Source organism: Pagrus major, chromosome 9, assembly GCF_040436345.1.
Source record: "Pagrus major chromosome 9, Pma_NU_1.0".
Classification (NCBI taxonomy): Eukaryota; Metazoa; Chordata; class Actinopteri; order Spariformes; family Sparidae; genus Pagrus; species Pagrus major.
The window spans coordinates 35,040,621-35,066,277 of record NC_133223.1 but is presented as its reverse complement, the minus strand read 5'-3'; the positions used below and the strand labels follow the sequence as shown (position 1 = coordinate 35,066,277).

General features: G+C 44.3%; 2 protein-coding genes across 3 annotated transcripts in view; one reads left to right on the top strand and one right to left on the bottom strand.

The window, feature by feature from the left end:
- Positions 1 to 15,594, top strand: part of LOC141002445 (serine/threonine-protein kinase Nek5) — an 18,572-nt gene extending 2,978 nt beyond the window's left edge. Inside the window, exons 6-25 of the mRNA XM_073473781.1 lie at positions 478 to 561; positions 1,635 to 1,705; positions 2,400 to 2,486; positions 4,400 to 4,454; positions 4,890 to 5,003; positions 7,828 to 7,914; positions 8,025 to 8,118; positions 8,334 to 8,437; positions 9,617 to 9,678; positions 9,765 to 9,923; positions 10,853 to 10,931; positions 11,386 to 11,484; positions 11,581 to 11,661; positions 12,443 to 12,526; positions 12,606 to 12,674; positions 12,810 to 12,929; positions 13,303 to 13,477; positions 13,884 to 13,985; positions 14,094 to 14,202; positions 14,834 to 15,594. Coding sequence (XP_073329882.1) covers positions 478 to 561; positions 1,635 to 1,705; positions 2,400 to 2,486; positions 4,400 to 4,454; positions 4,890 to 5,003; positions 7,828 to 7,914; positions 8,025 to 8,118; positions 8,334 to 8,437; positions 9,617 to 9,678; positions 9,765 to 9,923; positions 10,853 to 10,931; positions 11,386 to 11,484; positions 11,581 to 11,661; positions 12,443 to 12,526; positions 12,606 to 12,674; positions 12,810 to 12,929; positions 13,303 to 13,477; positions 13,884 to 13,985; positions 14,094 to 14,202; positions 14,834 to 15,110 — 2,112 coding nt within the window. The 3' untranslated portion in view covers positions 15,111 to 15,594. The remainder of the gene's footprint in view (positions 1 to 477; positions 562 to 1,634; positions 1,706 to 2,399; positions 2,487 to 4,399; positions 4,455 to 4,889; positions 5,004 to 7,827; positions 7,915 to 8,024; positions 8,119 to 8,333; positions 8,438 to 9,616; positions 9,679 to 9,764; positions 9,924 to 10,852; positions 10,932 to 11,385; positions 11,485 to 11,580; positions 11,662 to 12,442; positions 12,527 to 12,605; positions 12,675 to 12,809; positions 12,930 to 13,302; positions 13,478 to 13,883; positions 13,986 to 14,093; positions 14,203 to 14,833) is intronic.
- Positions 15,595 to 15,764: 170 nt separating this feature from the next.
- On the bottom strand, positions 15,765 to 20,054 carry LOC141002444 (GDP-Man:Man(3)GlcNAc(2)-PP-Dol alpha-1,2-mannosyltransferase-like). 2 transcript variants are annotated; one of them, XM_073473779.1, is made up of 6 exons: positions 19,919 to 20,047; positions 19,516 to 19,737; positions 18,815 to 19,017; positions 18,383 to 18,551; positions 17,281 to 17,921; positions 15,765 to 16,805 (listed from the first exon to the last, which is right to left on the bottom strand). In XM_073473779.1, the coding sequence occupies exons 1-6, from the start codon at positions 19,972 to 19,974 to the stop codon at positions 16,522 to 16,524; spliced, it is 1,575 nt and encodes a 524-aa protein (XP_073329880.1). In that variant the 5' UTR covers positions 19,975 to 20,047; the 3' UTR covers positions 15,765 to 16,521. The 2 variants fall into 2 exon arrangements, with proteins under 2 accessions (XP_073329880.1, XP_073329881.1); XM_073473780.1 differs by lacking the exon at positions 15,765 to 16,805 and adding an exon at positions 16,820 to 17,023 and having other exon boundaries at positions 19,919 to 20,054.
- Positions 20,055 to 25,657: the final 5,603 nt, after the last annotated feature.

Below are 25,657 nucleotides of genomic sequence, written 5' to 3'. Positions count from 1 at the left end.
CACACGCACACACACAGACACACACACACAGACACAAACACACGCACACACACAAACACACGCGCACACACACACACACACACACACAGACACACACACACACACACACACAGTGTTTCTGTGTGTTATAAATGTGTTTTCTATTTATTTATTTTTTTTGTTACTTGTTTGTAACCATGCTCCATTATGCAGTTACTATGTATCTATATTTTTCCTTAGTATCATGTCTATTTACTTCCTGTGTCCTTGTTTATAACCTGTGCCTTGCACATGTATGTCGTGAGAGTGAATGGATTGAATGTGTGTAGTTCAGGGTGGGTGGGTGGGTGGGTGGTTGGCTACACCTGGGCTGATATGGGTAAAGAAGAACTGGATCTTCTAACCTGTTCTGGAACCATTGTCCTTTGTAAGAACTGAGATCCTGACTGTTCTGTGAAAAACCAATAAAGAAAGTTTGAATAAATGTGTGTTCTTCAGATCGTCGGCTGGTTCGTTCAGATCTGTTTGGGTCTCAAACACATCCACGACAGGAAGATCCTCCACAGAGACATCAAAGCTCAGGTATGACTGCTGCAGCTGACACTTATTTTCATAATTTAATATGTTAAATACTTATTAATGATTAATGGATTAAATATTCAGTTTACTAAAGGTCAGAAAATACTGAAAAATGCTCAGGAAAGACAACTTCCAACCGTCTAGTCTCAGACTGCTTGTTTTGTCTGACCAACAGTCCAAAACCACAAAATAATGAACTGACAACAATATAAAACTCACATTTGAGAAGCTGGAAACATTTTTACATTAGAAGCTGATTATTGGTTATTGATTCATTTTGTATTGAGTTGTTGAATCAGCTAATCATGAAACATTTCCTGATTTAAACACACAATATGTAATTTCCAGCGCTCAGCTTTTCTCTAATAAAACAAAACATGTTTGCTGAGTGTTGTGTGGGGAGGGCCGGTGCAGATCCAGACCTCCTGGAGGAATAAACACCTGGAGTCTCATCAGATTCTGCTCTGATCCGGAGCCGTTAACTGCGAGAGGAGAACTCAGAGATTAGTTTTTAACTGTTGGGATTAAAAAGTGGATTTATCTTCACTCCTGTTTATCAACCTGACTGCAGCAGTGATCTGCAACAAATTAAACACAAATCTTTGGTTGGCTTCACAGCTTTGGTTTCAGAGAAAAGGTTCTGGCGTGAGGCCCATCACCTTGTGTCGTTTGTAAGTGATGTGCTGTATCAATAAAGTTTCATATTCATGAAATGAGAATCCAGCCTGATCGCAGATTTTTACAAGTGTTTCTTTATCCACAGAGTTTGATGATCTCTTTAACTGAGCTATGTAACCCACAGAATGTACATACACGTTGTAAACAACACTGTCCGCAGAGCCTGAGGGTTTAATTAATGAGTGTTATCATCACAGTGGAGGATGGACTGACCCCAGATCAGCTCTGTCCTCAACAAAGAGCTCACTGTGAGCCAACTCCCAGAATAACTGAGTCTCTGTTCACTACCATCACTATCTGTCATCATAACACACACACACACACACACACACACACACACTCACACACTCACACACTCACACACACACTCAGTTAGTGTTTCTCTCTCTCTGGTGTAGAATATCTTCCTCACCAGCGGAGGGATGAAAGTGAAGCTGGGAGACTTTGGAATCGCAAGAATGTTGAATAAGTAAGTCAGTGTCATCTTCTCACACACACACACACACACACACACACACACACACACACACACACACACACAGTGCAGCTGTTTATCACTGGGTCTGTGTAACACATGGACGGGCTCCAAACAAGTCATTATCATTCCACACACACTCGACCAGGACATGTAAACACGCTCAACTCATCTGTGCTCTGGAAATACTGCGTGTGTGTATTCCTACTGCGTCCTACTGGATAACATGAAAAGACAAGCAGTGGTGGAACGTGACTACGTACATTTACTCATTTAATGTTCTTAAGTACAATTATGAGCTCACACGATGAATGAAAGCTCTGTCTCTGACAAATGTGTGTGGTAGAGCTGCACAATTAATATGAATATTATGAAAATGTCAGAAGCTGTAATGTTTGAAGGTAACAAACATCATTATAATGAAGTTCTGTGGAGCTGCAGAGACGTCCTGACATACAGATCAAACATGTTCAGTACAGATGCCAACAAATGTCACATCATCAGGACTCGGAATGATCATCTCCACTAATCATGATTCATATCTGTCAAAATAATCACAATATGATTATTTATCATATCAGGCAGCCTTAGTTTGTAGAAATAAAAGTTCTGGAAATCACAGAATCTAAGTAAAGATATATTCAAACTGTATTTGAGGCTTTTAAATGTGAGTGTGATGTGTGTGCAGCACCATGGAGCTGGCCAGGACCTGTGTGGGGACACCGTACTACCTGTCTCCAGAGATCTGTGAGAGTCGACCCTACAACAACAAGACGTACGTATGACGTCAGTCTGTACGACCACGACATGAACCACGACAGGCAGATTCTCACAGCTCCTTTAAAAAGGAGCCTCAGTACGTTTGTTAAATGTTGTCTGGCATTAGTGGACAGAAACGTTCACAGAGTGATCAGATAACACCTGTTTTACATGGATATGAGTACAGGTGAGCCAGGTGAGTACAACAAACACTGATATACAGGTTCATATGTAAATGATCCACAGTGTTGGTGTTGTTTGTTTTTCATCCGCTTGCAGCCCCAGCTGGGTGGAGTCAGTCTCTTGTGGTCAGTTCAGGGAGGCTCTTGTTGAAAATCAACCACAGAAACAAAACAGGGATTAATTCTGACTGATCAACATTCTGATGCTTATTACACTCACACCCATCTGGAACCAGAACCAGCTGTAACACATCACACTCGTCCTCACACACTGGAAACAACAACACCAACATCACCCTCAGTTGATGATCTGTGGAGAGCAGATGTGTTGTGTGTCGACATCACCCACTCATTCACTACACAGAGGACTGTACAGTGAGTCAATACAGAGACAGCATGTTTCCCCTCCAGCACACTGACTGATGGTATGTAAAGGCCGGTTAGTGACCATCAGTTGTACACTGCTTTTACACAATGTGTTGTGGGATACTTTGAGTCAACTGTATAGGCCGTAATAAATCTCACTATACATTCAGACAGCACTAATAAAATGGTGAACTCACTATATAATCCATTATGTAGTGAGTGATATCGCACACAGCCCAGGACGTAATGAGCTAGTTGTTCCCGTGTTACAAGCAGAACAAGGAAACATTTCATTTAGTTTTTCTTTTAACATGATCAGAGAAAAGTAATAAAACTCTGTTAGCTGGAAACTTTGACGAGTGCAATGAAGTTCAGGACGGAGCTGCTAACGTTAGCTTAAACTCTGTTAGCATCCCAGACCATAGATTTATAAGAACTCGATAGTGAACCTAAAGATGGCGTCTAGTCAGTCCAATGAGAAGTGTTCGCCTGGCTCATCGAGAGCTGAAGCTCCGCCCCTTCCTGTTTCCCTCATGGGACCTATATTTGATCAAACCTTTGTCTGGCAGTGGATGAAGAGAGGCAGATAATGTATTGATCCTCCTTGAATTGTGTCATGAATCACACAGATGATCAGTTTAAAAGATCATTATGACTCACACACCTGCTGGGCCTTGTTAATGTGGCTGAGCTCTGATTGGACAGTCATGATTCAGGGGGAGGAGCTTATAAAGACCTGTGTGGAGAGAGAAACTTCTTCTCTATTAACGTTTTCCTGAAAAGAGAGCGCACACACACACACACACACGCACACACGCACACACTCTACAGGAACCTCATCATCATTGTCTGACTGTGTGACAGAACAGATCACTGCTGTTCTCTTGTGTTCATACACTGACAAAGCCTCTTCCTCTTTCCCACACACACACACACACACACACACGCACACACACACACGCACACACATACACACGCACACACACACACGCACACACACACACATACACACATACACACACACGCACACACACACACACACACACACACACACACACACGTACAAAGTTGGTCTCCAGCCAAAAATCAGAGGTTGCCAGAGCTGTTGTTTTCCTGCAGAAGTGAACCTTGTTCTTGTCAGTGTGTAGCTCTGCACTCTGACATCATGTCTTTGTTTGTGTATGAGTCTAGCTGAGGGGGACGGCCTCGCCCAGCTTCCTGTTCCAACAAGAATCATGTCGACTGACACAACATGTTCCTCATCAAACAGATACACTCCCTGATCCTGATCACAACATCCACACTGACACCAGCAATACACTACTAATGTCAGTGTGTGTGTGTGTGTGTGTGTGTGTGTGTGTGTGTGTCCTCTCTGCAGGGATATCTGGTCTCTGGGCTGTGTCCTGTATGAACTCTGCACCCTGAGGCATCCAGTGAGCTGCACCACACCCACAACACCACCAGCTGCTGCTTGACACACACATACAAGCTCTGTTAACATTCAGCTAATGCTAACGCTCAGCTAATGCTAACACCCAGCTAATGTTAACACCCAGCTAATGCTAACGCTCAGCTAATGCTGCAGTTATTTTCAGCACAATGAACGAGCGAATGAATGAATGTCAGAGCAGTGAAACGCTTCCTGATACTCGGGTCAGAACACTGATCATGAATCCAAACACGAGGAAAGTTTCACCTTCTCTTGAGAAGTAACGACATGATGAACTGATGATCTACATATTTGTTGATTAATCACCTGTCTGCCTGTCCTCACCTGTCTTCACTGTCCTCACCTGTCCTCACTGTCCTCACCTGTCCTCACCTGTCTTCATCTGTCTTCTCCTGTCCTCACCTGTCCTCACCTGCAGTTTCAGGGCAGCAGTCTGCTCCAGCTGGTCAGTAAAATCTGCAGGGGGCGCTACAACCCAGTCCCCACCCGCTACTCCTACGAGCTTCGTCTGCTGCTGTCACAACTCTTCAAGGTCAGAAACTCAGTAAAGGCAGTTTTCATTAATTTATTTTTATTGAGTTTGTGTGAATATTATAAAGTGAATGTACCATGAATACGTGTCCATGAACAGGTTAGTGTCGATGTCATTTCACATTTAAACAACTGGACTTTTCAGTGTTAGTGACTCCAACTTCAACATCAGTGACTTGATCTGTGATGACTCGGACTCACACTGTGTCCGTTTCTGTGTTTAAAGTTGAGTTTAGTTGAGAGACTTTATTTCCACCACATGGGTAGAATAAAAACATTAAAACCATTAAAACCAGGGCAGCACTGGAAACAGAAGCTGGTGCTTTATCTAAATGTGCTCAGGATGTTTTCACCTTTCACCAAACAGTTATTTTTTATAAGTTTGACAGGTTTTCTACTTTCTGACTTCTGTGAGTTCAAACTGTGTTTTTAAAGAGGAAACTGTCTGAGTTCAGAATGTCGGCCTGAGCTGCACAGAAGGAAGCTTCTGGAGACAATGAGAGCTTCCTCATGAGATAACACACTGGAGATAACACACACTGGAGATAACACACACTGGAGATAACACACACTGGAGATAACACACACTGGAGATAACACACACTGCTGATAACACACACTGCTGATAACACACACTGCAGATAACACACTGGAGATAACACACACTGCTGATAACACACACTACTGATAACACACACTGGAGATAACACACACTGCTGATAACACACACTGGAGATAACACACACTGGAGATAACACACTGCAGATAACACACTGGAGATAACACACACTGCAGATAACACACTGGAGATAACACACACTGGAGATAACACACTGCAGATAACACACTGGAGATAACACACACTGGAGATAACACACTGCTGATAACACACACTGGAGATAACACACTGGAGATAACACACACTGCAGATAACACACTGCAGATAACACACTGCAGATAACACACTGCTGATAACACACACTGCAGATAACACACACTGCTGATAACACACTGCAGATAACACACACTGGAGATAACACACACTGCTGATAACACACACTGGAGATAACACACACTGCTGATAACACACACTGGAGATAACACACACTGGAGATAACACACTGCAGATAACACACTGGAGATAACACACACTGGAGATAACACACTGCTGATAACACACACTGGAGATAACACACACTGCAGATAACACACTGCTGATAACACACTGCTGATAACACACTGCTGATAACACACACTGCTGATAACACACTGCAGATAACACACACTGGAGATAACACACACTGCTGATAACACACACTGGAGATAACACACACTGGAGATAACACACACTGCTGATAACACACTGCTGATAACACACACTGGAGATAACACACTGCTGATAACACACTGCAGATAACACACTGCTGATAACACACTGCAGATAACACACACTGCAGATAACACACTGGAGATAACACACACTGCTGATAACACACTGCAGATAACACACACTGGAGATAACACACACTGCTGATAACACACTGCTGATAACACACACTGGAGATAACACACTGCTGATAACACACTGCAGATAACACACTGCTGATAACACACTGCAGATAACACACACTGCTGATAACACACACTGGAGATAACACACACTGCTGATAACACACTGCTGATAACACACACTGGAGATAACACACACTGCTGATAACACACTGCAGATAACACACTGCTGATAACACACACTGCAGATAACACACTGGAGATAACACACTGCAGATAACACACACTGCTGATAACACACACTGGAGATAACACACTGGAGATAACACACACTGCTGATAACACACTGCTGATAACACACACTGGAGATAACACACTGCTGATAACACACTGCAGATAACACACTGCTGATAACACACTGCAGATAACACACACTGCTGATAACACACACTGGAGATAACACACACTGGAGATAACACACACTGCTGATAACACACTGCAGATAACACACACTGCTGATAACACACACTGCTGATAACACACTGCTGATAACACACACTGGAGATAACACACACTGCTGATAACACACTGCAGATAACACACTGCTGATAACACACACTGCAGATAACACACTGGAGATAACACACTGCAGATAACACACACTGCTGATAACACACTGGAGATAACACACACTGCTGATAACACACTGCTGATAACACACTGCAGATAACACACACTGGAGATAACACACACTGCAGATAACACACACTGCAGATAACACACTGCAGATAACACACTGCTGATAACACACTGCTGATAATGAGTCAGCTGGCTGATTAAGCTTGAAGATGCTGGCAGGATCTTTGAACAGATCTTAAAGAGCTCTCACCTTTTCCAGAATCAGCACTGAAGTCTGAGTGTAACGTTTCCTTCTCTTCTGACTGTAGAGAAGTGAAAGTCTGTCACCACCACACTGTTACATGTAATATAGTTGTAGTTTCATGATGTGCAGAGGTGGGTCACAATGCTGTACACGTTTTATCTCTTGTGGATGAGTCTGTTATTGGTGAAATTATTATCAGTGTCTTGAATCATTTGGAAATTATCTGTAAATAACTCTGCTCAAGGCTGTTCAATACTTCACGCACAACACAAAGTGTGTTCTCAGAATCAAAAGACTTGAACTTCAAACATATTAATTAAGTTGACCTTTACTTTGTACTTCACTACAGTCGTACAGCTAAAGTTACTAGTTACTTTTTAGGTCACAGTTTAATTATTGTAATTTACACACAAAGACACACTCTGTCTTCCAGGTGAACCCTCGGGACCGTCCGTCAGTCAGCTCCGTCCTCAGACGTCCTGTGCTGGAGAAACACATCAGGAAACACCTGGACACACAGGTGAGACCTCTGATTGGTTCTCTCAACAATCAGAGTGTCCCAGATCAATACTTCATGAACACTACTACATTACTGTATGTGTGTGTGTGTGTGTGTGTGTGTGTGTGCAGGCGGTGCAGCAGGCGGTGCAGCAGGCGGTGCAGCAGGAGGTGAACCACTCGCTGCTTCACAGAAACAGAGCAGCAGTTAAACAAAGAGCAGCAGGTAACACTGAGCGTGTGACAGGAAACCACAGCTGTGTGTTTGTTGAGGACTGTGGCGCCTCCTGGTGGTCGTCTCCTGTCAACATGTCTGTTCAGAAACTCCACTCCTCGGTCGTATGGCTTCATCTGCACGGAGATGAGCTGAATTGGACCTGACTGGACTGATTGTGATCACGTCACATGTTGTTGTTCTGACCTGAGACTGTCCTGTTACAGAGAAGTCCAGACCTGCAGAGAGACCCGAGGCTGTTGTGAGGAGACCAGCTGCTAAACCGGACTGGAGGGTCCCGCTCAGACTCTACACACCGGCCCAGTATAAAGTACTAATAACAGTAATATCATTTCATACCAACTCACCCAGAATACAGAACTCTCTCCATTCACGTCATGGAGTTTCTGGATCATTGAAAAACCTCCATCCAGAGACAGAAAAGTGTCAGCAGTCAGAAAATGTAAATGAATGTGTGAACTGAGCTCAGGAACTAATATTAATATAACAAGGTGACATCGTCGAGTCTGCAACACACACGACATGACATGACAGCCTGTTACAGCCTGTTACAGCCTGTTACAGCCATGACAGCCTGTTACAGCCTGTTACAGCTGTAACAGGCTGTCATGGCTGTAACAGGCTGTTACAGTAATACTACACAGAACTACAGTAATACTACACAGAGCTACATTAATACTACACAGAGCTACAGTAATACTACACAGAGCTACATTAATACTACACAGAGCTACAGTAATACTACACAGAGCTACATTAATACTACACAGAGCTACAGTAATACTACACAGAGCTACAGTAATACTACACAGAGCTACAGTAATACTACACAGAACTACAGTAATACTACACAGAGCTACAGTAATACTACACAAAATCAACATCTTGTTGAACACACTGCAGATATTCATGTCTGAAAATAAAAAGTGATTTCTTGTTATTGATCTGATAAACTATAAACATTCAGCAACAACTATTTAAATGAGCACATGTTGTCAAAGATCCTCAGAGTCTGAGAGTACACATACAGTCAGAAAGTAATCAGAGTACACATTCATTCACACAGTGACTGACGTGATGAACTGCACGTCAGAAAGTAATCAGAGTAGTTTTACATGAATCATTTTGAGAAAATGTTTGACACGAACTGAGAGACATTCTGATTTCTGTGTGTAATGATCCAGTAATATCAGACAAACAGCACCGGTACCATACACTATATATACAGTGTGAACAGAGTTAGGGTTTGACACCCTCTGATTGACTGTGTTGATTTATATCTGCTGCTGTTTGCCTTCATGAATCCACCTGAAATGTAATAAAACTAGTCAAAGTAATGTACAGTGTGCAGGTGGAAAGTAACTGAGTACATTTACTCTGCTGTCCAGTGTGTTGAATGATATACAGGGTTCATACAGCTGTCTCTTACTGCACATCTGGACCTGTTACATTTGTGTTGTACTGATATTATATGAATGTGTGATGTCAGCCTGTCCATCAGAGAGCAGGACGAGCTGCAGACAGAGACGTCACAGGTCAGAAGAACCACAGGTGAGTCAGACTGGATCTTCACCTGTGAGTGTGAATGTTCATCACTGATCATCAGTGATGGTGTGATGACTCTGTTACTGCTGCAGGTTTGATGGTGAGCAGCCCGTCAGTCATTACCAGCACTACTACGCCCAGCTGGACGCCTTTCAGAGGAGGAACAAGGAGGACGTCCTTCATCCTCCTCCTCCTGCTCCTCCTGCTCCTCAGGAGCTGTGTGAAGAGCCTGCTGTGGAACCACACCAGCTGTGAGTGACCTCACACTCAGGGCGATTGATTTAGTGACTGTTTTGTTTGTAAATTGTCAGAAAATCTGAATTTCCCAGAACCCAAAGTAACGTCTTCATGTCTGACCAACAGCTCAAAACTCACAAATATTCAGTTTATAATCACGAGACAGACACATAGAAAATCATCACAACTGAGAAACTTTTGATAAAACATGATTTAAACAAATGTGCCTCAATGAATTTAACAAGAAGAAGAAAAAAGTGATGAAACTTTCGCATGTGAGAATCTGATGATTAATTGATTATCAGAGTATTTCTGATTAATTCATTCATTATTGACTGAACACTTTCTGAACACGCTCTCCACACACCAGGATACCACCGTACCTCCCCAGCAGACTAGTTACCCATCAGCCACCATGTTCAGCTGACAGCAGCTCCACATGTTCATGTTAGTTTAAAGGAACAGTTCAGAAATGTGATGATTTGTTTTCTTGATGAGAGTGAGATGAGAAGATCTGTAACACATCTGTCTGTTAAATATGGAGCTGGAGCCAGGAGACGGTAAGCTTAGCTTAGCATAAAGACTGGAAACAGTGGAGACAGCTAGCTCGACCCAGTTAAAAAGCCTGTTTGTTTAATCTGTGCAGTTGTTAAGTTGTTCCACCTGGACCAAGCCAGGCTAGTTGTTGAGACTGTTTGCTAATGCTAAGCTAACTGTCCGCTGGCTGTAGCTTCATATTGATCGTGCAGACATGAGAGTGATAGTGATTCTCTGATCAAACATCCAGGAAGAAAGTGAATAAACGTATTTTCAAAATGCTTCTTTTAGCTTGTTTTTGAAACTAATCTGGTGTTTTCAACATGATTAATCTGTGATGTGTTATCATAATGGTGTGTGTGTGTGTGTGTGTGTGTGTGTGTGTGTGTGTGTGTGTGTGTGTCAGTGTGGCTGCAGCTCGTAATGAATACCTGCAGAGGAGACATGAGGCCAACCAGTACAAAGAGAGAGCAGAGAAACAGCTGGTAGGATGAAGCTTTTCATTATTAGTATTATTATTATTACATGATGACTCAAGCCCTGAGGGAACACAGTAACTCTACACACTTCATCAAACTTGTCACAGATGTGTTTGAAGCATAAATCGCTCCCTCTGGATTAAAAAGAAGAATAGATATAAACACTTTGTGTTGTTGGAGATTAAAGCAGGTTTTTAATGCAGGAACATGAAAGAACAACCGGACGATCAGCTTCAGTTCATTCAGAGCAACAATACAAACTGTTCAGGAGCAGACGGAGGGAGGACATGAACCTGTGAAGGTTGAGTTCAACATCAGCTCATTAGGACAAATATAAAGTCACTGTGTCGATTACACTGACACGTTCTTTCAGTGTGAGTGTTGATGGTATTTTCCCAGCATGCCGAGCTCTACTGACCCTATAACCTCTGACCTCTGACCCTTCCTCTCTGACCATCAGGGTCTGCGTCCGTGTACAGCTGAACGCAACAGGAAACAGGAAGTGGGACAGTCTGAACACCAACACACACTTCAGGACAGGAGACAGGACGGACAGCAGGTAGGAGACACCAGGGGGGGAATGTAACTGAGTACATTTACTCAAGTACTGTGCTTAAGTACGTGTGTGTGTGTGTGTGTGTACATATGTATACAGGAGTACCTCCGTCAGCTGGATGTGATCAGACATCAGTATCATGAGGAGATGAGACAGATGAAGCTGAGAGCCGAAGCTCAGGTAAGTAGGACCTGTGTTACACCTGAGACTGCAGCAGACAGAGACGTCTCATCACACCAGCTGAGTGTTAATGTCTGATTGTAGAAGACATCTTCTTCATCCTGTCATCTACTGCAGGCCTGTTCAACGTTTGTAGAAGGGCCATGTTGGAAAACTGTCAAGTGCTAAAAGAAATTCCTCCGCTTTGTTTATTAGTTTACACAAAAAATACTGAAGGTTCTCAGCCGTCCAGGTCACAGTAACTCTAAGTGCTGTATCGTAGGCAGCTGGACTTGCTTCAGGTCCTTGAAGAGGACGAGAGGTGAAACGTCTTTAAGAAACATCCAGTTGCCGTTGAATTTAACCAGAGTCAAACTCCTTGTTTGTGTTCATACACTTGGCCAGTAAAGCTGATTCTGAACACTTAAAATACTGTGTACAACAAAATACAGGAAACAAACAGTGCTCCTATTTAATCTCAGAAGTAGTTTGTCAGTTTGATTTTCATTTTACACTTTATAATGAAATTAGAGTAGTTTTATAGACTTATCAGCCCACTAATAAAATGACCACAGGGCCAGAATGAGGTTGTCACCGTGACATCACAGGAACAACAGTCACTTCCTGCTGGATGATTATCACTGTGAAGTTTAAAGATGAATATGATTGACAGGTTGGACTCATATCACCCTCCTGTCAGCACTGACAACAACAGGCACAGTATGAAGTTATTCCAGTCTGGACCTGATCAGTCAGACTGTCAGTCATGCTGTTAATATATTTTCTTCCTATCATGTTTCAGGCCGAGCCGCAGAACAAACGAGGAACCTTTGTGGTGGAGAAAACCAGAGAGCCTGAGGAGCAGCAGAGAGACACACCTGTACAGGTAAACACTGACAGGAAATCAGTTCCTGTGTTAGATGAAAAGCTGATCAGATCAATAACATCTCCTGTCTCTGCTGCAGGATGTTGAAGCAGCTCTGAAGCAGATCAGAGATCAGAGGAGAGAGCTGCAGAGAAAACACAGGGAGCAGGTGAGATCAGAGGACAGGTACACCTGTGTGACAATCAAACAAACCAGTCAGAGCTTTAATGAAACACAGCAAAGAGTTTTCAGCCCGCTGAATTTCTCTGTGCCAGATGATATCTGTTGTTTGTCATTCCTGCAGAAGGGCATCATGTTTGAGATCCGGTTAGATGATGGAGGGATGAAAGACAACACAGAGGAGGAAGAGGAGAGAAGAGAGGAGGAGCAGGAGGAGGAGGATGGAAGACCAAAGGAGGAGGAGGTAAGTGATTCCTCTCTGTCTTCTTCTTCTTCTTCTTCTGCGTCTTCTTCTTCTGCATCTTCTTCTTCTTCCTCTTCTTCCTCTTCTTCTTCTTCTTCTTCTTCTTCCTCTTCTGTCTTCTTCTGCGTCTTCCTCTTCTGCGTCTTCTTCTTCTGCATCTTCTTCTTCTTCCTCTTCTTCTTCTTCTTCTTCTTCTTCCTCTTCTGTCTTCTTCTGCGTCTTCCTCTTCTTCATCTTCTTCTTCTGCATCTTCTTCTTCTGCTTCTTCTTCTTCTTCCTCTTCTTCTTCATCTTCTTCTTCTTCTTCCTCTTCTGTGTCTTCTTCTGCGTCTTCTTCTCCTCCTTCTCATTCTGTCCCTGACTCCTCAAACAGGACGTGGATCCTCTGAACCAGACTCTGAGCTTCCAGGAAGGGGAGGAGTTGAAGCTCAGGGATTGGTCAGAGTTGCGGAGGGGGTGGAGCCAGAGGACTCCCCAGACTCTGATGGATGCACTCGCCAAAATGGATGTCAACTCCTTCTACAACACGGCGATGGAGGCTGAACAAGGTGGAGTACAGCTGAACAGGATCACATCATCTGATCTCCTCACAAGTCATTAATTTATTCTTCAGTTACTTAGCTTAGCTTAGCATTAAGACTGTAAACAGGTGGAAACAGTTAGCCTGCCTGCAGCTCTAAAGCTCAGTGACAGGACACATGAAAGTTGTCTGATGTCAGTCTGTGTCTGAACTCAACCAAAGATTGTTTATGAGGTAAGAGAAGCGCCACTGTTTCTGTAGTTTCAACAGATCCAACAGAGTGAGATGTCTGCTCTCTAGAGGATCACGTCACATCTTCAGTTAAACTTCATTTCAGATCAATAACTTATAGTTGACCTTCTGTCCAGGTGGCGTTGTTGTTATCACCTGAACTGTCTGTATGTATGTATGTCTCCTGACTCCACCCCCCTCAGGTGAGGAGGCAGCAGCTCACAGACAGTGGGTCCACGGTCCTCCGGACACTCTGCTGAACGCTCTCAATCAGGCTGAACTCACCTCAACTGTGGACTCTGCAGGTGAACACAGACTGACTACAGGGAGTGTTGAATGAACAAGATGAGCTGTTCAGGTCAATAATCAAACCTCTGGAAACATCTGACACACTGACCTGTCCTCACTCTCAGATTTACAGCCAGATGAGGAGGAGGAGGAGGAGGAAGAGGAGGAGTACGACGACTCTGATGTGGAGATGGATGAAAAGCGTCTGGAGCCGAGGTCTGACGATGACGACACGTGAGTCAACACTTGGTCCTGCTCTCTGAACCTTCTCATGTGTTGGGATAAAATTAGCTTGATATGATAATGAGATATATTCCCCTCGTCTTCCTGTTAATATCAATATATTGTTCAAAGTGATCAATCAAGAAGAGGTCTATTAATGAACACTTTTGGGAAAGGAATGAACTTTAAATAGAGATCTTTGTTTTTATCTTTTATGATCATCACTATTCGTGTCCTGTGTGAAATCACTGACTGATGATTTTAATACAAACTATTGTATTTTACTCAACTTCACCAGGTCGTTTTATTACCTAAACCAAACTGAACTGTGACTGAAAACTGGAAATATTCTTTTTAATACCTGAAAAGTATAAACAACAACATGAACTCCATCTCCTGCATAGAAGTCCTGTTCAGACTCCACTCAGCCAGCAGCACCTGGTGTGAAACAGTCTTTGTGCTTCTCCTTCCTAAAGACTTTTCATAAAACCACCAAAGCAGTCGTACGTGACATACGATCACTTTCCATAAGATGTGGATCAAATACACAACTTACCGACTGTTCAGTGAGACCCTTTGGACAACACTTGCTGAGTGAAGCTTCTACTAACCCAGATGATGTGTACTTCCTGTTTGTCATCAGGAACTTTGAGGAGTCGGAGGACGAGCTGAGAGAAGCGGTGGCAGACTCCATGAAGAACCTGTTTGTCCTGGAGGACAGCAGCTCAGAGGAGAGGGTGGAGGAGGAGGAGGAGGAGGAGGAGGGCAGAGGTTCAGCAAGTGCTGCAGACTGTCAACAGGTCCAGACAGAGGTCGAGGACTCGGACGCCACTGCTGGAGCGACTGGACTCATTTCCTCTGAAGAAGGTGAAGATAACACGACTGGAAATACACAGACTCACAAACATCCAGCAGAATAACTGTCTCTGAGCTGCTTCTTTAACCTGAATGCAATCGATCTACACTGACAGTTATTCTCTAACAGGATATCAACAGATGGAGTTTCCTTTGTGCAAAAGAAGAAACAAGAGAAACTTCTGTTGTCAGCAGTTCTTAAATTAAAGGTCCTCTGTGGATCATCTGAGTCATGAGCAGAACCTTCATCAACACGCAGAACACAGACAGTGGATACTTGTTCTTCTGGTCTTTTCATGAGATTTAATGACAATAAGAAAAATACAGAATATCCTTTATTATTTCCTTAAACATGAGCTTCAGTGCAGCTCTGGTTATAATTCTTCCCTCACAGATTGTTGAATGGAGGTCGTCAGTGTTTGTTTCCTGTCAGAACACAGTCGACATGTTTGATGATTGTATTTATTGCAGTATTGTTGAGTTTCTCTACATTAACAGACTTAAATATTAATAATGTCTCTTTCAAAATAAAGATTCTTTAAAATTTCACACATGATCATATCTCCATGCCTGGACCTCATCACAAACAGGAAGTGAAACACATTTGGCCCTCAGCTCAACACAAACACATCAGATTTACCTTCAGTGGACACAAGCCTGCCGTCTGTCCAGGATCAGTCAGCTGACACGTCAGTGTGAACTGGATATAAAACTGTAGCTCACTTTGGAATGTAACTTTATTTAAACACCTTAAAGGAACAAATTGTGAGAAATACTTCCCATCTGTCCCCAGAGTCAAACCAGATGGTTCATATTGGTTCATATTAGCCTAGCTTAGCATAAAGACTGAAAACAAGGGGAAACTGTCAGCACAGCAGAATGAAAAGAGAAGAAAAACTCCAAAACAGGTTATTTAAAGACATCAAAGTTTCACTTCAGTCTAACTGATCAAAGTTTCCTGAAGCTCACCTGCTAAACTTTAACCCAACGTCACACCAACAGTTTAATGGTGAACATGATGTGACTTCATGTTTGAATCACTGCAACGTGTTAACTGAACAGCAGAGTACTAAAACTTTAGGTGTGATCACAGGTCTGCTGCTCACCTTCCACACGAGACGGGACAAACTTTATCTTTCTGTGTGTTGGTAACAAGTCGTCTTCTTTCCAGCTCTCCTGTCCTCAGGTGAGAATCAAACGCCTGAGTCTGACACACTCGCCTGAGTCTGACACTTGCAAAGTAACTGAAAAGTGCTGATTTGTGTTTCTTTATGTCAGTGGATAAGAAGCTCTGAGTCCACCAGGAGCTTCTTCTTCTACTGTTTAAATGGTGTATGAGGAATCGAGTCACACGTTACTGACGCTGTTGAAGTTTAAATCTGACCCTCACTGCTTCACTCCATACATGTGTAAGACTAATAACACCCAGGACAGATGGGGTCCTGGCTCCTGGTGGACTCCAGGCCAGGCCGCTCTTCATGGTTCCAGTCTGGTCATCAGGGACTCGGTCGCTGCGAGGAAACAGGCCTCAAACTCCTGGTCGGAGAATCTCTCCACAGAGCGCCGGGCGTTACGTCTGATCTCCAGCCTGGCTGACGGAGACAGCGACAGGATAGCTTCCATGGCAGCGGCATAGCTGTCCTCACTGTCGGCCAGGAAGCCCGTCTGTCCTCCTTCATACGGGACCACGATGTCCAGCTTCGGACCGCCGGACTTATGAGCCAGAACGATGGTGCCTGCAGCCATACACTCCACCACACCTGGAGACAGAGGAGAGAGACAGACAGGTCATAACGTGGTTTGATGATGTCATGAAGCAGTGTGGTATCATGGGACTCAGACGAGGTGTTTTCAGATTTTCTTCTCATTATGTTTCGTCTCGTTCTCAGACTTCCTTCCTCTCTGCCTCTCTCCTGAAGTCACAGCGACAGACGACCAGATGAAACGTTACCTCGAGGAAACTGGAGGAGGCGTTGTTCTGTTTGATGTAATGTGAGAACTCAACTCAACAACATGAAGAACAAAGGTCTTTAAGAAGGAATGTGACAGATGAACATGTCTGACCTTTAGGACTGAGTAGCATGTGTGTGTATACGTGTACGTGCGTGTGTGTGTGTGTGTGTGTATGTATGTATGAGTGTACGTGTGTGTGTGTGTGTGTGCGTGTGTATGCATGTATGAGTGTACGTGCGTGTGCGTGCGTGTGTGTATGCATGCATGCGTGCGCGTCCTCACCTATCCCGAAGTGTTCGTTCCACATGGTGTGCAGGCCGATGGTGGCGTCCACCAGCTCTCTCTTCAGCTCCTCGAAGGGCACGTTGAGTTTGAAGCTGACGCGGTCGGACACGCCCAGCTCGTCACAGAGCCCCCGCAGCAGCAGCACCCGCTCCTCATCCTCCTGGTTCCTACATCCACCAATCAGCACCAGCCGCAGAGACTCCCGCCCCCCCGGCCCCTCCTCCTTCCTGTCCAGCAGTTTGTTGAAGGCTCTGATCTGCAGCCGGTGGTCCTTCTCCGGTCTGAACTGACCCACCGACACGATGGAGTGACACTTCCTGTCTCCTCCTCCTCCATCCTCCTCTCTACTCTCTAGCTCCTGTCCCAGCTCCTCCCAGCCCTCCTCCATGTCATCCTCCTCCTCCTCCTCCAGTGGGACGTCCAGGAAGGCTCTGACGTCGCAGGGCGGGTAGACGACGCTGGTGCGGCTCGGGGAGCGCCACAGAGCCAGGATGTGTCCCAGTGTCCAGGTGGAGTTCACCATGATGACATCACTGCAGGAGCCGACGAGGCCGTACAGCAGGGCGAAGCAGCAGTAGTACACCACCTTCACCGCGCTCAGCACCGGGTTCCTGGAGATGATGTCAGCGTTGTTGAATCTGGATCCACAAGAGGAGGAACACAGAAGGTTAGTGGGGTTTTCTTAAAGTACCGGCTTCACTTCAGACTTTGTCTCGTCATTTCAGCCTTAAAATCAGAATAAAGTGCTTTTCTCACCCTGAGCAGAGCTTTTCAAACAGTCAGTGTTTATATCAAGTTTTAAGACCTTTTCAAGATCATTTTAACAGATTTAAGAGCAATTTGTGGACAAATCCTGTACTGGAGGAGAGTGTAAGCAGTATATAGTATATAGTATATAATATATAGTATATAGTATATATGTGCGCAGGTGTGCAGCCATGAAGCAAACACACTGACACACTGTTTTAGGTTCAGTTCTTGACTTAAAGATTTGTGACGGCCGAAACTTTCACACAGAAGAGTTTGACTCATTTTGACAAAAATAAATAAAAGACAGATAAATGTAATTAAAAATAAAAAGTGTGTGCGTGTGTGTTACCTGGGGTTCCTCTCTCTGACCACTGACAGCATGTCGGTGCTGACGGTGGGATAGTGAACGTAGCTCGCCACCTTACAGCCGCCCAGGTAGCGAAAGATGGGCAGGGTGAAGGCGTAACCCATCGAGTCCACGTACAGGTCCGGAACGAAGGCTGTCAGAGCCTCCCAGCCTGACACACACACACACACACACTATATATAACTTACTAAACTTATAAAACACAAAAGAACTGATGATCAATCAGCTGAACGAGATTCTCAGATTATCATACACATGATTTGTATTTATTTATACTTGAATAAACGTTTGTAATATTAATTACACTCTCTGCATTCACACTGAGACAGAAGTGGTAGATGGTCACAACAGACTGACGCTGACACACTAATGATCTGCTGAAGCTCTGAACTCTACAGTTCTGTTTGTTCTCACCCAGGAACATGGACCCGGCGCTCTGGCCCAGCAGGGTGAAGTGAGGGTACGAAGTCGCCTCCACCAGCACGCGGTGACGCAGGAAGATGAAGCTGATTGGTCGAGGCAGCGTGATGTTGAAACGCTGTCGGGCCCCTTCCAGAATCTGCTCCCCCGTCACTCCCTGATCTCCGGTGTACACCACGAAGGAGACGCCGGGGTATCTGGAGGGAAACAACCAATCAGTCCACTTTCTGCTCAGTTAAATCTCACTTCACTTTATCTTTCACGTCTCTGATGACTGTCACAGGGGCCCTGACTGCTCGTTTTGTTAGTCTCCCTGCCCTGACGTTAACATCCTGCTGATAGTTTGACTCAGTACAGCTGATCCACAGCTGATCCACAGCTGATCCACAGCTGCTGCTGGGAACAGTACAACAACAAGCACAAAGAATCAGGCTGTCAGTCAACATGGAGGATTTTACACATTCAAGTTTGATATGAGGAAGAAAGTGAGGTGAGCAGAGAGTCAGCACTGACCCACAGCTGTGTGTGTGTTTCTCATGTGACTGGTCAGTGTTGTGTGAACACAGACAGACAGTGACACACAGACGGACACACTACATGGCTAACGGTGTGTGGCTATTGTGAGTCCAGAGCAGACAACGTGTGATCTGTGTCCACACAGACCCCAGGTGGTGTGAGTCAGGTGAGGCTGGTACCGGTTCATGAGGGCCCTCAGGCAGCACCACAGGACCCTCTCCCCGCCTCCTCCAGCGTCACAGTGCGGGTGGAAGAAAGCCACGTTGGGCCCTCCGTCCTGAGCCCGGCGGGCCCTGCGGCGGCCCTGCAGCCACAGGCGGACCCCCATCAGCAGCAGCAGCAGCAGGAGGGTCAGCAGCAGGCTGAGGTAGAAACAGGGCACCACCAGAGACCACAGCAACCTGCGGGGGCACACAGAGAGCGTGAGCCGGCTGAGGACGGATCAGACCCCGCCGGGACCGACGGCAGCAGCCACATGAGCAACTTAGCTGCTATCAGGCTAAAGCTAGCTGTCCTGTTAGCAGCGTGACGCTGTTTCCGGTCAACAGTCCGTGAAAGTGACGTCGAATGATCGAAGATTACCTCATTACATCACAGAGACACAGAGAGGCGCGAGGATGATGTTCGTGTCCGGCCATCTTCACAACACAGCACCTGACGTCACTCTGCCGGAAGCTGCTGTCAGCTGACCCAGCTGCCTCTCTGTGATTGGCTCAGAGTTTGTTTACCTACACGTCATCGGCACGTGACATTTATTTAATTATTCATTAATTTGAACACGTATTTCTATGAACGGATCAGACAATATATATTTAAAATGTTTTAACCTCTTTATTTGAATAGTTTATAAATACAAGCTGAATTATAAGTTGTCCTTTACAGTGTTTCTGCTAGAACACATGGGATTGATAATAATGATGATAGTAATAAAAACAACAATAATAAATATATCTAAACAAAACCCCACCTAACTCTGACCCTGCTCACCTCACCCCCATTAATTTATATATAAATGTAACCCTTTCATTCAAGAGTTATATCATTATATTAAAGTTCAATGTTTGCTTTAACGAACTGTCCGCTGTCATGGAAACCATTCATGAAAGGGTTATAAAACAAGGGTTTACTCATCATCAACAGTGAGCACAGACATGTTCAATATATAATCTAAACCCTCATATAGAGTGATTTATTTAATTATGACAACATGTAAACAGATGTGAACTTTACTAAACAAACTATATTCTCACTCTATTTATTTAAGTCTCTACCATGACTTTGGAGTTTTATTTGGAGAAAGTATAAGTAAAAAATAATAAAGTGTAAGATCAAAAACAAAAGAAAAAGGTATTAAACAGACAGCATATTATTATAAAACATTCGTGTTCATCCATCAGTACAAAGCCCTGCAGACAGCAGGGTGTCTGATGGAGGTGAGCCTCCGTCAGGACACGTGGGTGTAGATGTGATGAGATGTTGAACCTTTTCAAACAGTTGCTCCTGTTTGCCAGGTGGAGGCGCTGACGTTCAGCTGCTCACTATAAATTCAGCATAACACCAAACAGTTTGTCTCCTCTGGACTGTGGTCTGAGTGTGTTGGTGTCAGTGGTGAACAGACAGGAACAAACACACGACGTCAGTCTGTAACTTTCCACCACAGTCAAACATTTACACACATGTTGTTCGTCAAGTTTTCATCTTGGACCATCCAGACAACATGAACATATAATGTGAGAGGAGATGAACCCACACAGCGTCGTCAGAGAGCTGTTTTATCACGTTACTGTTCAGGTGGAAAATATCTTTATCTTAAACTCCATCAGCTGTTTGTTCACATCAGCTGGAGCTGGTTTGAGATTTGTCAGACGTGTACTCACATCGTGACTCACTGTCTGCTTCTCTTTTTCTTCAAACTTCTCCAAAAGCTCACTTTTAATAAAATTACCATTAAAACACAAATAGGAGAAGTAAAGTCTCCAGAACTTCAGTAAAGCAGAAGTCAGAGTCAGAATCAGGTTTTACATACAGAGTTGACCTCAGTGTATCTGCGCTATGTATCTGATAACAAACTGAGAACAGCCAAAGTCAAGAATCAGAAATATAAAGTGGGACAATGTTTCAAACTGTAAAGTGTGTTCGAGTGTTAACAACTGGATGGGACATGAGAAACGGGTGTTCATGTGATGCACTGAGTCAGATGTAGACTTCACAGCTGACCCGGTCCGGCTGCAAACCTCCGTCTGCCGGCTGTGGGTGGTGTCAGACTGGTGGAGACTGGGAGCTCTGCTGGGAACCAGTCTGACTCTGAAGGAAGTCACTGAGGCAGAAACCGGGTGGAGGAGGTAAAAACCATCATATTATATAAGTCACATCTTACTGTTCTTCAGTTAACACATATTTATGTCATGACGCCGTCCGACCTGACCGAGCAGCTCCAGCAGCAGGCGCTCGCTCTGGTCCCTGCTGGTCTCCATGGCAACCCGTCGGTGATGGGTGGAGGTGCCGGGCGGCAGAGGAGTGGGGGGGCTGCTGGGGGGCGGAGCTGTCAGCTTCATGTCTGCTGGATCCCCTCATACCTGCCCCACCCTGACCCGTCAGGTCACCTGCTCAGGTGAGACAGTGGAGGTGAGCTCATCACCATGTCGACACAGAGAGCCTCCTGCAGTCCTGCTGCTGACTGCACTGATTTCCTCTGTTGACTTTTGGTCTGAGTCTGTATGTTTCAGAGCTTTTGACCTTCTGGTGAGCAGGACACAGCCTGGCTCTGTCCAGAGGTCACAACATGAGCCACCTGCACCTCCAACGCTCACTGACATGTTGTATCAGCTTTGTGTGACTGTACAAAACGCTGACGTGTGAAACATGTCGCAGTGTTACAGGAGATGTGCTACGTGTTGTCATGTGTACGGATTAAATACATGAGATAAAGCTTGTGAACTAGTGAAGTTGACGGGACCCAACTGAACTATCAGCTCAGTCTAACTCAGGCCAACGATGAGCCAAAGTCTGTAATTCACAATAAATCATAAAACAATAAATAAATACATCCTAACAGATAATGAAGCTTTTCAGAGGACGGTTGAGAAGGTTTGAGAAGATTCAGATGAGACGTGGTTGACCCGAGGCTCTGGACAGGACCATCAGCACCATCAGCACCATCAGCACCATCAGGACCATCAGGACCATCAGCACCATCAGGACCATCAGCACCATCAGGACCATCAGGACCATCAGCACCATCAGGACCATCAGGACCATCAGCACCATCAGGACCATCAGGACCATCAGCACCATCAGCACCATCAGGACCATCAGGACCATCAGCACCATCAGGACCATCAGCACCATCAGGACCATCAGGAGTCTCTGATGTTCATCACAGCTCTTTATTCTGATATGAGTTACTGGGAGCAGTATGATGGAACTGTGAAGCTTCACTGATGGATTGATGGATTGATTGGTCATCAGCTGATGATTGATGGATTGATTGGTCATCAGCTGATATTTGACTATATGGATACTTGGGGCCTGTTTCAGAATAGCTTCACACATTTATTTTCTTTGTTCAGCCAGTTTTATTCTACTAACTAACACTATTATAATGAGGACTTTTACTTTTGGTACTTTTAGTATATTTCTGAATACAGGACTGTTTCTTATAAAGAGTTATTAATAAAAAACAAATAATAAAATATCTGAGCATTTCTTCCACCTGTCACAGTAACAGCTGTTAACTAATGTGGAGTTATGACTCATAATATTTGTATATAAAAAAGAGCTTTACTGGAGGCATAACTTATAAGTTAGCTAGCTAAGCTAACGCTACTAACGCGGTCATCGGCTAACATAGCTAACCTAGCTAACATAGCGTCAGTTCTGCGGCTCCTTCATTAAAACCAGCAACAGTTAATTATCAAACAAAAGTAATAAGATCATCATTAGCTGCGGACATGTTTTATCTTTTATCTTTTATGTTTTATCTTTTATCTTTTATGTTTTATCTTTTATCTTTTATCTTTTATCTTTTATGTTTTATGTTTTATCTTTTCGGTTTCCCGTTGAACAGACTCCTTAACAACGGCCTTAGCAACCGTCAATCCCAGAACTTATGGTGCGTTCCTGTGCACGTCAGAAATCGGAATTTCCAAACTAAAAGCGGTCGTTAACAGCTGTTTGAATTGAAAGTGTGAAGCTCACAGCAGCAGCTGATGTAACAGCTCAGGACACTTACCTGAAGAGGTCAACACTACCTGGTCACTGTGTGCGCCGCTGCTGTGACGTCACCTGTGTCGCTCAACCCTGACTACACGGATCTTGACCCAGTTTTAGTTCCGTTGCACTTTTCCGTGACAGTGGTCGTTTTTCCCGAGTTCCGAGTTCACCGTGCAACGCACCATAAGACTCGCGCGTGTGTGCCCGCGTTTGCGTTTGCGTGCACGTGTATGTCGTCATCCTCCTCCGCCGTCTCTCACGTGACGGACAGAAATCAACCAATCAGCTCAGTCTGGTCTCAAACTCCACACCTGCTCCTGATTGGCCCAAACTCAGGTGGATCAACTAGCTAGCTCGGTACTGTTAGCATAGCCAGGTGTGCCTGAAGCCGACAAACAAACAAACACACAAACAAACACACAAACACACAAACAGAGCCGTTTGAACAGAGATGATGAGAGCAGCTGTGACACACAGTCTACAGTGCGAGGATGACGTCAGCATAGAGAACACCTGAAGTTACCTGAGGTCCACAGGTGAGTCCGGCTGCCCTGGCTGATGTTAGCTTCGTTAGCTCTGTTAGCCTTGCAGTGATTGTGACAGTGAACAGTTGGTGATGAAGACAGAAGGTTGACTCACCTCCACACAGTCCATCACCATGGTAACCGGAGCTGCAATAATCAATAATAATGATCAATAATCAGCTCAGGTGAAAAAAAGCTCAAATAGAATTCAGTTAAATAAAATAAATATTAAGTTAATATCTGGTTCATTAGGCAGAAAATACAAAGTGAGTCCAGAGCTCAGAGGTCCAGAATCAGGACCAAGGTCCAGAATCAGGACCGAGGTCCAGAATCAGGACCATCAGCCACCAGCTGATGGTCTGGACTCTTTCACTGACTCTCCAGAGTCTGATCTTCTGCTTTAACTCCAGAGAGTCTGATCTTCTGCTTTATCTCCAGAGTCTGATCTTCTGCTTTATCTCCAGAGTCTGATCTTCTGCTTTATCTCCAGAGTCTGATCTTCTGCTTTAACTCCAGAGTCTGATCTTCTGCTTTATCTCCAGAGTCTGATCTTCTGCTTTATCTCCAGTCTGATCTTCTGCTTTATCTCCAGAGTCTGATCTTCTGCTTTATCTCCAGAGTCTGATCTTCTGCTTTATCTCCAGAGTCTGATCTTCTGCTTTATCTCCAGAGTCTGATCTTCTGCTTTATCTCCAGTCTGATCTTCTGCTTTATCTCCAGTCTGATCTTCTGCTTTATCTCCAGAGTCTGATCTTCTGCTTTATCTCCAGTCTGATCTTCTGCTTTATCTCCAGTCTGATCTTCTGCTTTAACTCCAGAGTCTGATCTTCTGCTTTAACTCCAGAGTCTGATCTTCTGCTTTATCTCCAGTCTGATCTTCTGCTTTATCTCCAGTCTGATCTTCTGCTTTAACTCCAGAGAGTCTGATCTTCTGCTTTATCTCCAGTCTGATCTTCTGCTTTATCTCCAGAGTCTGATCTTCTGCTTTATCTCCAGAGTCTGATCTTCTGCTTTATCTCCAGAGAGTCTGATCTTCTGCTTTATCTCCAGAGTCTGATCTTCTGCTTTATCTCCAGATAGTCTGATCTTCTGCTTTATCTCCAGAGTCTGATCTTCTGCTTTATCTCCAGAGTCTGATCTTCTGCTTTATCTCCAGAGTCTGATCTTCTGCTTTAACTCCAGTCTGATCTTCTGCTTTATCTCCAGTCTGATCTTCTGCTTTATCTCCAGAGAGTCTGATCTTCTGCTTTATCTCCAGAGTCTGATCTTCTGCTTTAACTCCAGTCTGATCTTCTGCTTTATCTCCAGTCTGATCTTCTGCTTTATCTCCAGAGAGTCTGATCTTCTGCTTTAACTCCAGTCTGATCTTCTGCTTTATCTCCAGAGAGTCTGATCTTCTGCTTTATCTCCAGAGAGTCTGATCTTCTGCTTTATCTCCAGAGTCTGATCTTCTGCTTTATCTCCAGAGTCTGATCTTCTGCTTTAACTCCAGAGAGTCTGATCTTCTGCTTTATCTCCAGAGTCTGATCTTCTGCTTTATCTCCAGAGTCTGATCTTCTGCTTTATCTCCAGAGTCTGATCTTCT